The sequence below is a fragment of the Apteryx mantelli genome, chromosome 2 (genome assembly GCF_036417845.1).
Source record: "Apteryx mantelli isolate bAptMan1 chromosome 2, bAptMan1.hap1, whole genome shotgun sequence".
Classification (NCBI taxonomy): Eukaryota; Metazoa; Chordata; class Aves; order Apterygiformes; family Apterygidae; genus Apteryx; species Apteryx mantelli.
Genome location: NC_089979.1, coordinates 42,655,537 through 42,672,418, shown reverse-complemented (window position 1 = coordinate 42,672,418; position 16,882 = coordinate 42,655,537). Strand labels below are relative to the sequence as shown.

At 43.4% G+C, this 16,882-nt stretch overlaps 1 protein-coding gene across 1 annotated transcript; it reads left to right on the top strand.

Annotated features, from left to right (window-relative positions):
* Window positions 1–1,118: 1,118 nt before the first annotated feature.
* On the top strand, window positions 1,119–15,848 carry SBSPON (somatomedin B and thrombospondin type 1 domain containing). The gene is made up of 5 exons (XM_067290555.1): window positions 1,119–1,376; window positions 12,831–13,025; window positions 13,603–13,693; window positions 14,544–14,720; window positions 15,479–15,848. The coding sequence occupies exons 1-5, from the start codon at window positions 1,133–1,135 to the stop codon at window positions 15,594–15,596; spliced, it is 825 nt and encodes a 274-aa protein (XP_067146656.1). The 5' UTR covers window positions 1,119–1,132; the 3' UTR covers window positions 15,597–15,848.
* Window positions 15,849–16,882: the final 1,034 nt, after the last annotated feature.

Here is a 16,882-nt window from a genome sequence, read left to right as displayed (position 1 = left end):
GACTCTGGTTTTCAGTTATCCTCAGAGAGCTCAGTCCTAAGAGTTCAGTCCCAAGAAGTCTTCAAGTTTAATAGGACCTGATCATTTTAGCCAAAACCAAATCCCAAAAGCGAGTAGTGAAATGACTGCAAAATTATGTTAGCTTTGTATGCTTCAATTTACAGATACTTAGCTACTAAGGTGGTAGCTGAGAGACCTGCCTACTCTCCCAAAGCTACTTAGAGATGGGAGGTAACATTATATTATCTGCTACATGTGGGTACTTGGACACACTGAGCCAGCCCTGGACAGCCAGAGTTTAATTTCTTCTAGCTATTGCAACACTGATGTTAAAATGTTGTTTAAATCCAGGCAGGTCAGTTCTGTGCTGTTATCCAGTGTGGCACTAATGAAGTCACTGGAATGTCCCCAGAATTAGAAAGCACCTGAACGAATAAACCACCACTGGCATCCTGGGGCGATCTCTGCTTGCTGGGCTGTGTGGAGGTGGATGGGATGCTCTGGGGCCACTGTGCGTGTTACTGCTGTGCAGGACACTGCTGGGGACACTGCTGGGGACACACACAACTGTGCAGGTCATCACTGGGCAGGATACTGCTGGGAACACTGCTGCGGACACTGCTATGCAGGTCACTGCTGTGCCGGACACCGCTGGGGACAGCAATGTGCGGGTTACTGCTGGGGACACTGCTGGGGACACCGCTGTGTGGGTCCCTGCTGGGGACGCCGCTGGGGCAGCACCGCGGGTCACTGCTGGGGACACGCCGTCGCGGTCCCCCAGCCTGTGGGCCGGGCGCGCAGGGCTCTGCCGCGCCGCGGCCGCGGCGGGGCCGTTTCGGGCGGCAGCACCCGCGGGGCTCCTGCGGCCGCCGCGCCGCGCCGGGCGGCCTGTTCCCCGCGCGGCGGCAGCGCGCCCCGTCGGGACGGCGGGCGGGGCGGGGCGGGGCGGGGGTGCGGCCGGCGCTGCGCGGGACGCGGCGCGGGAGCTCTCGGTGCCGCCCGGGAGCCGGGGCGGCGCGGCGCTGCGCGGCGCTGCGCGGGACGCGGCGCGGGAGCTCTCGGTGCCGCCCGGGAGCCGGGGCGGCGCGGCGCGGGCGGCTCCGCACGTCGGGCGGGCGGGCGCGGCGCGGGCATGGGCGGCGCGGCGCTGGCCGGCGCCCTGTGGCTGGGGCTGCTCTGGCCGCTGTGGGCCGAGACCGGGGCCGAGACCGGAGCCGGGGCGGGCTGCTCGGCGGCCGGCAAGTGCTGCGAGGGCAGGGACGCCGCCTGCATCGGCAGGGGCTGGAGGGCGGACGGGGGCTACGGGACCTGTTTCTGCGACGAAGGCTGCCGGCGCGCCGGGGACTGCTGCCACGACCACGGCCAGGCGTGCCCAGGTAGGGCCGCAGCTGCCCCCGCCCGGGCCGGGGGCCGGCGTCGGGGCGAGCTGCGGGGTCGGTCTCGTCCGCAGCCCCAAACGAGTCGGCCGAGCAGGGGGCGGCAGCCTGGGGCTGGCTGCTGCTGGGGCTGGGGTTCTCCCTGGGCGCTCCCATCCCTTTTACCAGTTTGTTGCCTGCTGGTGGTTTGCAGGCTGAAAGTTGTCCTGGGTTTTGCGGCTGGAAAGTGGGTGTGTGGTGATGGTCTCAGCTGAGAGGGACTTCTTCAGCCTGTAAACCACAGGAGGATGAATTCCTCACCGGTATCACCAGCCTTGGGTCAGGGGCAGGAGCAGGGACCGGGCTGGTGCTGTGTGAACACAGCAGCAAGCACACAAGTGAGAACTGACTCTTTTCGCAGTGCTCCCACACTAGATGTTTGCAAGGTTTCTGGGTCCGCAGGAGTGCACGGCCTGAAGTTTGCCGACCTGAAGTTATTTTCCCTCTAAAAAGCAATGTTCCTTACTTTTCCCTGATGATCTAATCTCATCACTTACAATAGGGATGTAGGACTACAGAGACAATGGGGAGATGCATTTAGCTCCATCTGCGCGCTGAGCTGCATCCTCATGTCTTGCCAAATGACTGTCAATTAAATAACTGGGGAAATCCCCAGGATGAGACTTTGTTCTCATTTCTAGGGGCAGGAGTCAGCCAGGACGAGGCCTTGGCCCGCATGGAAGGCAGGGGACGAGTGAGAAGGGTCTTCTGGCAGCCTGCCCGCAGCAACCTGCCTGGGAAGGCCTGGCTCCCAGATGAGCATTGGCAAGGATAGGAGAAAGCTCCCTGAAGACAGTTCTTAACTCTCTGTGATTCTGTGATTTTACATGTCACTTCTACCAAACTGGATCAAGCAGCCTTGTGGGCATTTACACCCCCTCTTTTCATTGTACTTTTATGTCTCACGGTCTTTGAAATATTTGTTCTCTCTCCCTCTGCCTGCAATGTGGGACACTGCCGACATTTTACAGGTGCAGAACTAGTCCTCAGACAGTCTGACATCTCTGTGGAGGTGGCTGGATGCAAGCCAGTCTAGATCCAAAATGCCATGAGTCTCGGCCAAACAGTCCTGCGAATTAGGGTTTATCAGCAGGCTCAGCACAGTACTGAGCTATGCAGCTTTGGGACCCAGGCTGGCTTTCACCTGGCTCAGAGGGGGGGGAATACAGCTGTCTGGCCACGTAGACCTGTCCTAAGCGATGTGAAGCTGCGCGGAAAGACTGAGCAGAGCAGGACTCTGATGCCAGGTCTCCACAGAAAATCAGGTCAGTCCTCTGACCCGTAGACCATCTTTTTTCGATAATAACAGAAGGGAAGAAGCTGTGTGCCACAAGATCTGACAGAGGGTGCCTGGTAGCATCTCTTAAAGTTGGCATTGTTTTATGTATTGATCTTTTGGTGAGGAAAATCAATAGGGGGAGCACTGATAAGATAATTCCTTGTCATAGAGTCATAGCATATTGCATCTTTGCAATAAATCAAATAGTATTCAAATATAACAGGAGAAAACTAATAAAGATATGTACTGCTAGCATTAAAACAGAGCTGTGAAGCACAGAAAATTTTATTAAGAATTCCATGAACTCCGAAAAGAAGCTTAATCTTGTGTCTGAAAGGTGCCAGTTTAGACACTTTTCTTATCATGACTTCAATCAGATGCCTTGTTGTTATTGCAATGGTGTTTTTTGTCTCAAGCATGGTGGTAGTTGCCTAGAAATGTGTGATATATGAAGTGTCTGCGCTGTCTCCCTGTTGTCCACTGTGTGGACAGTGAGTATTCTAGACACGGGTAGGAAGATGAATTCTCAGGGAATTGCCCATGTGCATCTCTTCTCCCATCGTGGAAGAAGCTGCCCACCAGGAACCAAAAGGGCTTCATTTTAAGATTGCCGTGTACCTCTGTCTCTCACTGAAATCCCCAGCCCATCCTGTAGGAGTATCCATCATTTTCTCATGTTCTCTCTTTCTTTCCTTCCCTCTTTCTCTCCGGCACCAGCACTGGAATTGGACAGTCTTACGGTGGGCCAGTCCAGGAGCTAAACCAGCAGGAAAACTATTTGTGCTTTCTGTAGTGTTAGCTTCTCGCTGGTTTAACTCCAGGAACTGGCTCACGGCCTGGCGGTGTGAGCACCGGTGCCAGGGGGAGCGCAGCAAGGGGAGCAGCACTTCTTGCATGGGTGCAGTGCGGGACGACAGGATTTTGGCAGCCCTGATCTAGGTTTGACCCTCCTAGTCTAGGAGAGTGGCTCCCATGACTCATACATCCAACAGCTACAAAATTGATCACAAGAAGTTACCCTTTTAGAGGCACATGACCAGATATACTTTTTACTGCAAACTGCCAGTAAGTTTCTATAAACGGAAGTTCTAAATAGTTCCAATGGGAGTTTTTATCAACATAGACAAGTATGGCCTAAAAATACTTTTATTTTAGGCTAGTTTTTGTTCCTGTTGGATTTTGAGGTTTCACTTTCAGCATTTCTAAGTTCTGCCCATGTGTGCATTTAATGAAACCAAGGGTGTCTATTTATGTGCATAGTTCACTCTGAAATAATTTATTGTTTAAATGTGGTTCAAAAATTGAAAACAAAAATGTGAAGTAAGGTGATAGATAAATTGTTCTTGTACTACAGCTTTATTGTCATCCTGGTCACCATGTGTGATTTCTGCACCAGCTTTTCATCCTTCTGCAAATATTTAACAGGACAAAGTATTTGGGGAAAGTGTAACATGCCCATATCTTCAAAAATAAATAATCAAGAAATGTGTTAGGAATAATACAAAAACAACACTCTGAAATAATAGAAACCAATGACAGGAAGGACATTTTAAAGCTGCCAACACCATGATTAAATTCCATCATGCCTAAAAATTGTCATATGTTTCATACTTTATAAATAGATGGCTTGGCATAAGTCTGTGGGATGCTGAACCTATGTCCAAAGGTTTTAAAATAAATTTCCTTACAGTTCTAACAATGAAGAAAGAGCATTTTTGTACATAGAGAACATTTTAAATAGAAAATGTTGTACAATAAAAAAGCCTTAAAAAAGAATGACCTTGTCATTTGAATGAAAGTGATTACTCAGAAAATCTGCAGATTCATATACATTAGAACATATGTTGTGCAGTGCTTCAGTGAAGATACTGTAATCCTCTTTGTTCTGGAGGTGGTTTCATGGAAAAAAAATTAAATACAGGGTGACTCAGAAAAATTCTATAGTTCTCAGTGCTTTAAATGAAAAAAAAAACCCAACCACTCAAGCTGTGTTTCACAGGATAGTGATGTAATTCTTCTGTACATCTTTGAACTTCCAAGGGACTAATTAGCTTCCATGACGAAGGATGCAGAGAAGGCAGAGTTACTGAATGCTGCCTTTGCTTCAGTCTTTACTGCTCAGGCCAGTCCTCAGGAACCCCAGACCCTGGAGACCATGGAGAAAGTCTGGAGAAAGGAAGACTTTCCCTTGGTCGGGGAGGATCAGGTTAGAGATCATTTAAGCAGACTTGACACCCACAAATCCATGGGCCCCGATGGGATGCACGCATGAGTGCTGAGGGAGCTGGCGGATGTTATTGCTAAGCCACTCTCCATCATCTCTGAAAGGTCATGGAGAACAGGAGAGGTGCCTGAGGACCGGAAGAAAGCCAATGTCACCCCAGTCTTCAAAAAGGGCAAGAAGGAGGACCCAGGGAACTACAGGCCAGTCAGCCTCACCTCCATCCCTGGAAAGGTGATGGAGCAGCTCATCCTGGAGGCCATCTCCAAGCATGTGGAGGACAAGAAGGTGATCAGGAGTGGTCAGCGTGGATTCACCAAGGGGAAATCATGCTTAACCAATCTGATAGCCTTCTCTGATGGAATGACTGGCTGGGTAGATGAGGGGAGAGCAGTGGATGTTGTCTCCCTTGACTTCAGCAAGGCTTTTGACACTGTCTCCCATAACATCCTCATAGACAAGCTCAGGAAGCGTGGGTTGGATGAGTGGGCAGTGAGGTGGATTGAGAACTGTCTGAATGGCAGAGCTCAGAGGGTTGTGCTCAGCGGCACAGAGTCTAGTTGGAGGCCTGTAGCTAGCGGTGTCCCCCAGGGGTCAGTACTGGGTCCAGTCTTGTTCAACTTCTTCATCACTCGCCTGGATGAAGGGACAGAGTGCACCCTCAGCAAGTTTGCTGACGATACAAAACTGGGAGGAGTGGCTGATACACCGGAGGTCTGTGCTGCCATTCAGAGAGACCTGGACAGGCTGGAGAGGTGGGCGGAGAGGAACCTCATGAAGTTCAACAAAGGCAAGTGCAGGGTGCTGCACCTGGGGAGGAATAACCCCATGCACCAGGACAGGTTGGGGGTTGACCTGCTGGAAAGCAGCTCTGCAGAGAAGGACCTGGGAGTGCTGGTGGACACCAAGTTAAGCATGAGGCAGCGATGTGCCCTTGTGGCCAAGAAGGCCAATGGTATCCTGGGGTGCATCAGGAAGAGTGTTGCCAGCAGGTCGAGGGAGGTGATGCTCCCCCTCTACTCAGCCCTGGGGAGGCCCCATCTGGAGTACTGCATCCAGTTCTGGGCTCCCCAGTACAAGAGGGATGTGGCCCTACTGGAGCAAGTCCAGCGAAGGGCTACAAAGATGATTAGGGGACTGGAGCATCTCTCTTATGAGGAAAGGCTGAGAGAGCTGGGCCTGTTTAGCTTGGAGAAGAGAAGGCTGAGAGGAGATCTTATCAATGTGTACAAGTATCTGAAGGGAGGGTGTCGAGAGGATGGGACCAGACTCTTTTCAGTGGTGCCGAGCGACAGGACGTGAGGTAATGGGCACAAACTGAAACATGGATAATTCCATCTGAACATGAGGAAATACTTTTTCACTGTGAGGGTGACAGAGCACTGGAGCAGGTTGCCCAGAGAGGTTGTGGAGTCTCCTTCTCTGGAGATATTCAAAACCCACCTGGACGCGATCCTGTGCAATGTGCTCTAGGTGACCGTGCTTGAGCAGGGGTGTTGGACTAGATGATCTCCAGAGGTCCCTTCCAACCTCAGCAATTCTGTGATTCTGTGATTCATGTTCTTTGGGGTCTTCACCTAACAGCCTGGTCCCAGCCACCTGAGCGCAATGCCTGTCCTTCAGGGTCTTTTGGCTTCTCATGTCTCTCTTCCAAATCAATCCTTATTCTTTCAATGAATTGCTGTCTACCATCATTTTGTTAACTGGGCTGGACCACTAATAAGATGGACAGAGGGCTATAAAGAAATAGGTAGTGGTCTCCTGATACATTAATTTGTATTTCAAGAGATGGCACTGTTCCTTTTATGTCAGCTCTGGGATCCATTCTCTGTCATGTTGGAGAATTTGACATCTTTCCAAAGAGGCACAAACTAATGTACTGTCCCTTAATGATTTGTGGGTACTGACTGCAAGAGTGACATTATCAGCCCACTGGCTAAATTCCATTCTAGCGACCCAATATTCTTTTTATTTCGCATGACTGAGCCAATTCATACTTCCCGTTCTAAATCTTTATGATCATAAAATTGCCATGTATTTCTGCAGACCACCAGTGTTTGACTGTCAATTTGAGTTCATTTCAGCAAGATGTGAAGTCATCCCTTTATTATGCAACTAGGCAATCCCTTTGGGAGTTTTCTGCATGGAAAGTGTGATGTAGACCTGATATTATCTGCATATCAAGGTGCTAATCTGAGATTAAAATTACATAGAAATTTTTATTTCTGCAGATCATTTGTACAGCCAAATTGGAACAGAGTCAAAAGATTTGGAAAATGGCTAGATTAGATCCACTGTCTTTTGGGTGCTCTAGGTAAAATTAAGCTGTGTGACAAGGCATCAATGTCTATACTTGTACTATCATATAAAATGGGACAAGGACTGTTCTGTGGCCATGAGGCCAGGTGGCAGAGACTGTTATGTCCATGCCATATGTAGCACTTGTCCAGGGTTTCCCATGGGTGGCCCTAAGATATATTTACTATCACTGTTTTTCTTTTTTAGTTCAAAAGGTCTGAAACAAGTGTCTGAGGGTTGTGATGAAACATGTCAGAGTGGTATTTTCATAGCCACAGAGTATGTGTTATGTGCCTTGGGGTACAGCATGAGGGCATACAGAGGTGTCTGAGCGCAATGCTTGATGGCACAATGTTGGATATCGCCATATGGCAAAGGGAGCCAGACCTGGTGCGGTCTTCTCTGTAGTATTTTCTTGTGCTGTTCTACAAATCGTGCCCAGGAGCTGTCGGGGAAGGTGCTTATCTTTAAGCAGGAGGAAATGCCAGACAATGATGACAGTTAAGCAGCACAGACAGTCAGTGACTCAATGCCCATGGCTGCTCCTTGGTTCTGTTTTATTTGGGCAGTGTAGGCAAAGCTGCAGAGTGGCCAAGAACATGGGATACAGCAGCCATGGTCACTTGTACTCCTATTGCTATCAGGCCCTTAAAAAGTACAAGTTTGGTGAGAACAGGTGCAGAGTGAGAGGAAAGGAGGGGAATTATTATAGTGTGATAAGTGTATCTTCAGGGCAGCCTTCTTCAGGGGTTTTATCTATCTGCTTTATTCTGTCTGTAGTGCCCCAAGAAATTAGACATTTAGTGAGAGAGCAAACCCAGCAATTTCTGTGTCTTATAAAAAGTCACACACACCAAAGAGGTTATGATGTTTTAGTCCCTCTTCCCAGTGTTTCACATTGACAGAATCCCAGAAGGCATGAAATATTTTTCTGAATGACTAGCTTGCTCCCATCAGTTATCTTCAATACTGATAAAGGAATATAACTAGGGGTTAAGCTGTAAAGCTTCCCGGGGATTTAAACTGTAATCAGAAAATATAGAAAAAAATAGGATCCAAAACATGTGATATGTTCGCATTACAAGCTAATGGGAAACAGCATACTGGAAAATGGAAAAAGCTTCTTTTGACTAGAACAAGAGGAATAATTCAAAAAAATTCAGAAGGCATCACAACCATTGACTATAACATAGAATTTGCTTCATTCCCTAAGTACCATATTGAAGACTCACCTTTAAAGGAGGGAGAATGCAAAGTAAAATGTGTTTCATACTACATAGAAAATAATTTTAAGCCTATTTGCAATGTGCAAGGAAAACAACTCTTTGAAGAACTGAAGTATTTCAGTATCAGGAAATAGGAAACTAAAATATTTACCTTTTTTTCTTTAAGGCTATCTGTAATAGTATTTCAATTACATGAGATTAAATCATAATTTTATTGAAAAAGTAAGCTTACCAGGACAAAAAGCATCTAACGATATTAAGGAAAGCAGCATGGACTAGTACACAGTGCTGTGCGGCTTTGACTGCTTCTCTTATTTCATGGTTGGGGAATGTGGCTGACGCAGCCTTGATCCGCTCACCCGCTAGCGCGCTGCTCGCATACAGTAATTCTGGGGCTCCCGCTGCTGCCTGAGCAGGGTGGTTCCCTCTGGACACGGGCACTGCCAGGTGGGGAAGATGGGGCTCAGTCTGAAACAATGCAGGCCTTCCCAGATGGCTTGCAGGAAAAGGGGAATGAACTGGGAATGAACTGCCTGTCAAATTAAATGGCCTGCTAGGTCCAGGATTCCCTGGATAGAGAAATGACTGTTTATCCTCAGTGGATTCTTCTTGATGGATGGCCAGGGGCGAGTCATTTCTCTTGTCTTTTACTGCTTTGCCTGCCTAGGCTATATAGGCTTCAAGCTCCTTGTTGGAGGGATTGTATTCACTCCACTGGTTCCCAGAGAGCCTCATCCAGCCTCCCAGGGCTCTGAATCAGTCCTCTAGGAGATACCTCCATGAAAATAAACACAGTCAAAAGACCTTGGTTTTAAATTATTGATGAATAAGATATAGATGCAGAGTCTTAAAAATTCAGCTGTTAGTGCTTACAGAATTATTTATGAAGGAATGATTCCAAAAAACCCAAGAAGAAAAACAGGTATTACTATTACTTAAGCAGTAGCTTTAATTAATGATAATATAAATATTGCTATTTTCAATCAAAGGCCAAGCTTTTCCCTTGGATGCATTTATTCAACTGCTTTAAAAATCTGCTTAGCAGATTTTGTAGATCTGTTCAGCTGATCTGCTCAGCTGTAAAAGGGAATGAGATTAAAAAGATCCTAAGCAGTACTCCAGAGCAGGTAAAATCTTTGCTTTTGACAACTCTTTTGCATCTTACAGAAAAATTTGTAAGCACGGTAATGATTATAAAAGACAAACTTCCTTTTGTATTTTTTCAGTTCAAACCCTCTGAAGAAGCAGACACAGGCTTTTTACCTTAATGGCCTGTGTGTGACCCAATGGATTAACCTTTAAATTGTCACATATGCCCTGTAGGACTTCTACATTGCATTCATTTGCTTCTAAAACAATGGTCACTGCTTAGAAATAAAACACCTGTGATTCTGTCAAATCTCCACAAGCTGTAACAATTTTATCCAGGGGATATTTTTTGTAAGTGCACTGTGGAAGCGTTGAGGAGTTTTGAGGAGTCCTTGCTGCAGAACAGCAGCCCAAAGAATAGGATGTAACACTTGTAGAAAAAAAGACAAGCAGAGCTTTCAATAAGGCAACCTGGCTCTTATACCCAAACAGCTAAGAATACAGCCTGGAAATGTGAAACCAGAGGAATATCAGAAAAGAATCGGAAAGTGAATTGCAGTGCGGGAAGAGCCTTGCAGGGGAAATGAGAGGACTGTAATGAGAGGTGATATGGCAAAGGCAGAGGCACAAACTAGGATTAGGTTTTAGTAAGAAAGGAATTCATCTCTACTAGTAAGGAGCTGAAGCAGATGTGAATTGAATGACTTTCCTCACAGTCACACTAGCTGGTCACACTAGATGGTGAGACTGCGCCAAGATATTCTGACTCTCTGTATAACACATTAGTCACAAAATAGTTCTTAAGTGAGTGGCAGCTACTAAAGAGTCTGGGAAATACAGTACTAGTTTTGGGACCCTAGTTGAGAGGGATTTCTTAAGACGAGCTGTAGAACCTCAAAGCTTGAGGGAATGTTTGGATTTTGCTCATTTTCAGAATGTATAAAAACATCCTTATGGACAAAAGCAGCAGTACAGTAGGCATTGGGCAGTAGGAACATTGCCTGGGTTATGATAAGCACCACAGGGTTTTGTGGATAAGGAACAATTCACAGAAAAATGCATGCTATGAATATTACTAGAGATAGGAGATGTGACCTGTTTTTCTGCCCATGGCTGCAGAGAATATTTTTGCAAATGCTCCCCTAATACCTTTTGTAATGTCTATAAAGTGCCACATGGAGAGCACTGAAAAGTAAACACAGACTTACTAGGACCATGACAGAGACTGGAAGACACTTTGCTCCTCAGTGGTTAGCATTGCCTGCTGTGGCAGGAATGCTTTGAATCATGTGACAGCTTAGATATGAAGGTCTCATTTTCAGCCAGACAGGACTGAGTACAGTTTTGAAGAACTGTACTATACATTTTGACTATTAAAAGTGAAATCAGTAGGCCATACAGTTTTCAAAACCTGGGGCTTAGTGTTCCTGTAGATGAACACCAGAAAAGTTCAGGGAAGGAAAGTTCAGTTCTCATGGAAACATGTCAAATGACTGTGTTTTATACTGTAAGGTTAATGGGTATATAAAACAAAGATTTGTTTGTTATGCAGCTTTTTACTCAGGAAAAATTATCCATCACCTGTTTCTGTATTCTGGCAATCAGGCTGCAAAATCTTTTCTTCCAGAGTAGATTATATGTATTCACCTGGGACATCTCACAGAATCACAGAATGGTTGAGGTTGGAAGGGACCTCTGGAGATCATCTAGTCCAACCCCCCTGCTCAAGCAGGGTCACCTAGAGCACATTGCACAGGATTGCATCCAGGCGCGTTTTGAATATCTCCAGAGAATATCTCCAGATGTCTGTCTGACATGTTGTCTGTGCTTATATTTGCAAGGTATGACAGAGCTACCGTTTTGCCAGAATACAAAGGGGAAATGCAAGGGAATGAAAAAGTATAGATAGGAAGAATGATTATCATAATTAATATAAATGAGAGATATAAGGAGCATGCATTTTTGGATAGATGAATAGAGAGAATATAGGAGAGATACAAGAAGCATCATTATTAGATGCACTGCAGAGAATAAAATAAGGAAGGAAATGTCTAGTGAATATCAGATATGATAGATCTGAGCATTTCTAAATATGAATCTCAAGACAGTATTTAAGCTAACATGTTTATTGTATCATCTACATTTCTCCTTGAAGGTTATGAAAATTGACAAATATGAAATTAGGGTTCATTCTCTACATGAGAAGATGATTCATTTAATTTTTTTATGGAATATGTACATAAATCTGCACGTCCTTTAACAAAAAAGGTGTGAAAGGCCATAGCTGGGCCAAAAGTTAGAAAAGTTGTCAGAAAACTAGCATAGAATACAAAGCAATGCATTTTTCTTTCTTCTTCATCTGAGACCTTCAATGAGCTGACCTAAAATATGCCAGTTTAACAGATGAAAGAAGAACTTGTTTATGCATGTAACTACTAGGCAGCTTTAGGAGGGACCAAAGATACAAACTAGTACGTGGTACCTATGCTATTGGTGCTCTACCTGAGGGAATCATAGTTTCTTATGGTTCAAAGTTCACTTTCAAAATAATGGCCCTTTTCCTACAGCAATTTAGAACACACTTGGGTGAAGTTCAGAGGAAGCTTGTGATATGTGAAAACTAAAATTTCAGTATCAATGGACTATTCTATAGTTGGGAATAAGCAAAAGAGGACCTTTTTTAATGTACATTCAAATATATATGTATGTGTATATAATGTGTATTTTTTGTACATACACACACACATAGATATACATACAACCCTACACACATCCCTGGATTACTCTGAGACTAAACAAACCCAAAATTTTTACCAAAATTGCCTTCACAACAAGGACAGTGGAGCAGGACTGTCTGCATTAAAATTGGGAAACTAAAGCTACAGCAGTGGAACTTCTTTCAATGTTGAGGAAAGGGGTTTAGAAATCAATCTGAGGGGAATCAAGAAGGTTGAAAGGCTTCCTGAATTCTGCTACTTCACGTAATAGTTCACGAACTGCCACAGTAGGTCAGCCTGCTGACCTAGATCCACGAGCTGGTCTTTCTCAGTGGCAAATACCATGTGCTTCGGAGGAGAGAACAAGGAAAGAAATTTCCATAAGGAACTGTTTCTTTCCCCAGACAAGGGATGGGATGTTAAACCTGAAGATGCAAACTCCTAGAAAAGCATTTAAAACCTCATGAATAAAAGTATATATATATAAAGAAAGGTAAACCAAACATGGTTTCCTTTACTAGGAAAGGAAACTAGGAAAGAAATATAAGGCTTCACTGCTAGTAATGTTTCAATATTGCTTTGCAGCTCTTCCATGCGTTGTGGGGGAGTGGAGTCACTGGAGTGGCTGTGCAGAACAATGTAAACCTGACTTGAGAATGCGTAGACGCTATGTACAACAGGAACCTAAAAACAGTGGTGAACCTTGTCCTGCTCTAGAAGAGAAGGCTGGCTGCCTGGAATACCTGACTCACCAGGGAAAGGACTGCGGACATGAACATGGTAGTCTCTTTGATTTTTCTGGATACCTTTTGCCATTATAGCCTTAAGTTTTCACTGTCAAAGCACAGAAAATAAGCAACTATCTGTAGCTAGCTGGTTAAAAATAAAATTCAAAATCCTGCTTTTTACTGTCAGATCACACTACTTGCTCTTCTGTTTTTACTTATTTTTCCTGTTCAGGCTTTTATGAATTTCTATTACGTAAACAACTAAGCTGCACACATTCCTTCAATGTCTTGATTTAAGCCCCTCAGTAAGTATCAAATTATTTCTGTGCAAAGTTAGAACACAAATTCAGTACAAAACAGGAAACCCAGCTCTTGTAGAACTCCAGCACATCCTATTTCCTCAGAGTCTAGACTGTGCTCATTCCTCTATTTCTTCTGAATAAGGAGAGAACTCAGATGTAGCGAACAGGGTTGAAGGGGATGTTGCCAATGCTATATCACTTTTTCAATGAAGCCAGTCAGAATCAGCTTATACGACCCCATGAGAGATTCATTCACCCACTGTTACAGTAATTAAAATATGACTGAACTATGCCTTGCTGCCTTACTATAACTGTTTTCCTCCTCAGTCCCTGCTTTCATAACTACCTCTGAATACGGTAAAGAAAGAAAACAACGAACAGCATCTCCTCTCTGGTCTTCAGAAAAAGAAGAAGTTGGGTAATCTATTTATCATATACATGCAGACCATCTTGTTCAAAATAAAATAGCTGGCCACACAAAAATATTAACAAACTTGCAACAATTAAAAAATAAGCTATAGCTTCTACTGTTTTGCTCTTCTGTAGTTCATTTGCATTTCCAGATATTGTTTTTTATTACTTGCTAACTGCCCTGAATTAGATATTTACTGGGGTCATGAAAAATTTGAGGACAGCTGCTTTTTGAAAGCCAACAATAAGTACAGCTAAACCAAAGTTAAATCTATCTGTAAGTTAGACAGATCTCTGAGCAAACAAGATTGGCTGAATGTGATCACTTCCAAGGGCTTTTCTTAACACTGATTGATAAAAGCAGTACAAACATCATTTGCTTACCAATACGTTATGAAGTTTGTTTAAATGAAGCTACTATTGACTCTGTAATGCTCAAAACGCTTTGCCCTGTGCTACTTTGCCCAGAACAATAAAGTCAATAGGTATTCTTAAAAACTTCTTTTTCATTTTCTCTTTTAGCAGTCATAGAAGGAAAAAGAAGAGGTCCTAAGATTTCTAAGAGATGTGCTTTTCAACATAATTTAAGAATGCAGAACACAACCAGAGAGTGAGATACAAAGCACTTGGATACAAAGGACTTGGGCATAGAATGAGCAATAGTTTGCTTAATGCTTTTAAGAATCCATTAATTGGGTAGGAATCACAAATAGACTTAACAATGAATAGGTCTAACTTGCACTTCACAAACACCACCTATGTGATAAGTACATTAAGTGTAAATTTAGCTTGTGCTTTAACTATTATAACTAATTTAATACTTATGTGTCAATAAAATCTTTTATCCTTCCGAGCAGATATTGTGTGGAATTTAAAACTGAATCCCTTTCACCCCACTGTGCTTTGGAGAATCGGCCATATGCTCAATGGATGCAGTACCTACGAGAAGGACATACTGTGTGCGTAGCTTGCCAGCCTTCAGCTATGAATATTGACACTCATCGTTGTTCTGGAGATGGCCATAATGCAGATGGGTAAAGAGAGAAATCATTTTTTCTGCTGTCTGTTCTATAGCAAAACCTAACACAGAATTTAAGAATTCTCAAGGTCACATTAAAAGCTGCATTTATTATACCTAAAAAAAGGGAAACATTTCATATCACCTCCAGGGCTCAGAAGATTCAGCCTTTCAGTTCTCACAGAAATTGCATTTGAACTAATGTATTTAAAACCTAGATAAAACTGGTACAGTAAACTTCAGTATCAGTTTAGTGCTTTGAAAGTTTTATTCAGTATTGTGAAGGAATGATGCAACTTCTGTAGTGCATGAGGTCTTTAAGCAGTTACAGACACTGTTACTTAACAGGTGTACCTCCTGCCATAATCTAAGTCTGATTTCAGGTTTAGTAGTGCCAGATACTGATCTGGAACTGTCCTCTCAGATCTATAAACTTGCTTCCTAGAACAGTAATTTTGAAATAAGACATTTAATATTTAGAACAAATTTTTATTTAGTCCATACATCTATTAATGTGCATGCTGCTTAATACCTATGCAACTGGCTATTCCCATCATCCTGTATACTAATGAATATAGTGCCTGCTCTAGAGAGCTTACAAGTATAAGCACAGTAAAAGAATTATAAAAGCTAGATGAGCTAAAGTCTTACATTATTAAGCAAATCTAATCTTGTTGCATAATTTGTCATAAAGCACAACTTAGTAACATGAAATTTATGGTTCTTAGTGTTTATAAACTCACTCTTTACTCCTCATTTATTGTCAATTTTCAGAGGTAAAATCTTACACTGGGAAGCAGTTGGCAACTCTCGGTGCCAAGGAACCTGGAAGAAAGTTCGGCAACTGGAGAAGTGTTCATGTCCCCCTGTGCATAGCTTTATTTTTACATAAAAGTTCAAAAGACCTTTAAAACAGCAGCAAAAATATTAAGAAAATTAACACTGATGCCAAGAAACTTGCACCTTTCTACTGTTTTTGCTGGGTCCTAATTGAACTTTAAGGGAGGCAAAACTTTGGAAGCAGTTTGGGCAAGCGTCTCTGCCTTAACACAAAATGTTGAGAGTGATCTTTGTACCTTAGAACGCTGTAAGCCTGTTTCCATGTTTCTCTTTTGTAATTAAAGAACTAATGTTTCTAACCATAGTAGCTTCAGTTCCTAAAGTTCTTGTTCTTTATGGGCAGTAGTCCTGTTTACAGGCATTGATCCTACTCAGTAGTAGGCAAGCCAAAGATTCTTAAGTCTGAGAATACTTACTGTCATCATTAAATACCAAGAGTGAATAAAAATGGAAGTTTGAGAGCTAAAAGTGGATTTCAGTTTAGATCCTTTGTTCCTTCCCAATATCATCTAGACAGTTGTTTATACTACTTTTTACAAGGGCATAAATATTTGTCTACATAGCCATTTTCAGATTCAGTCACCCTCATAAAAGTGAGAGACTAACCAAAGTGTTAAGGAAGTAGTCTTCATGTCAATACTACACAGTAACTTTTATGGCAGGCAAACATAAATAAGATTTTCGCAAACAAAGTCTTGAAAAGGCATATTTTTCTTAATGAGTGGTGATATAAATTCAGCTGTCTTTACCTAGGAAGTTTTCTTACAGCATTATAATAAACTACAACCCGAATAAAATAATTTTGCATCTAGCAGGAGGTTAACTAAAGCCTTGGTTAACGTTTAGGAAATAATCACTTATTGCTATGTAAACCTGCTCACCTAGAATGATTAAAAAAGAAACCTTGTTTCATTACTTATTGTTTAATTGTTTTTACAGCAGTAAGGACACTGCAGGACACTGCAGACTTGCTCCCTTGTTACATTGCAGATACCAGATTCTTTATTTTAAGATTGTTTGTTTACAGCTGCTTCAGTGTTCCTTACTAAAGCACCTAATCCCTCTTTTATCAAACTTCTGAAATTTCACATTGTTTACTAAAAAGAAGTGATGCCTTAAGGTTGAGAAAATTTACAGTGAAGACATGCAACATCTCTGCAGAACCTAAGAACTGCTGTTTGCCTTTATTTCTAACAGTTGCAAGAAGAAACCTTTTTCTGGTGGCAAGAATGAGGAACATGGTCTTGCCAAGGTCCTGTCCACAGTAAGAAACAAGCCTTTGTAACTGTACTTGACCCTTTTACCTCAAATGCAAGCAGACTTCCAAGACCAAAAGTA

Excerpts from the sequence above, each read along its gene's own strand:
- SBSPON (XM_067290555.1), top strand. The coding sequence starts at position 1,133 with ATGGGCGGCGCGGCGCTGGCCGGCGCCCTGTGGCTGGGGCTGCTCTGG. Across the intron at positions 1,377-12,830 it reads CCACGGCCAGGCGTGCCCAG|CTCTTCCATGCGTTGTGGGG; the intron begins GTAGGGCCGCAG and ends ATTGCTTTGCAG. Across the intron at positions 14,721-15,478 it reads GATGGCCATAATGCAGATGG|AGGTAAAATCTTACACTGGG; the intron begins GTAAAGAGAGAA and ends GTCAATTTTCAG.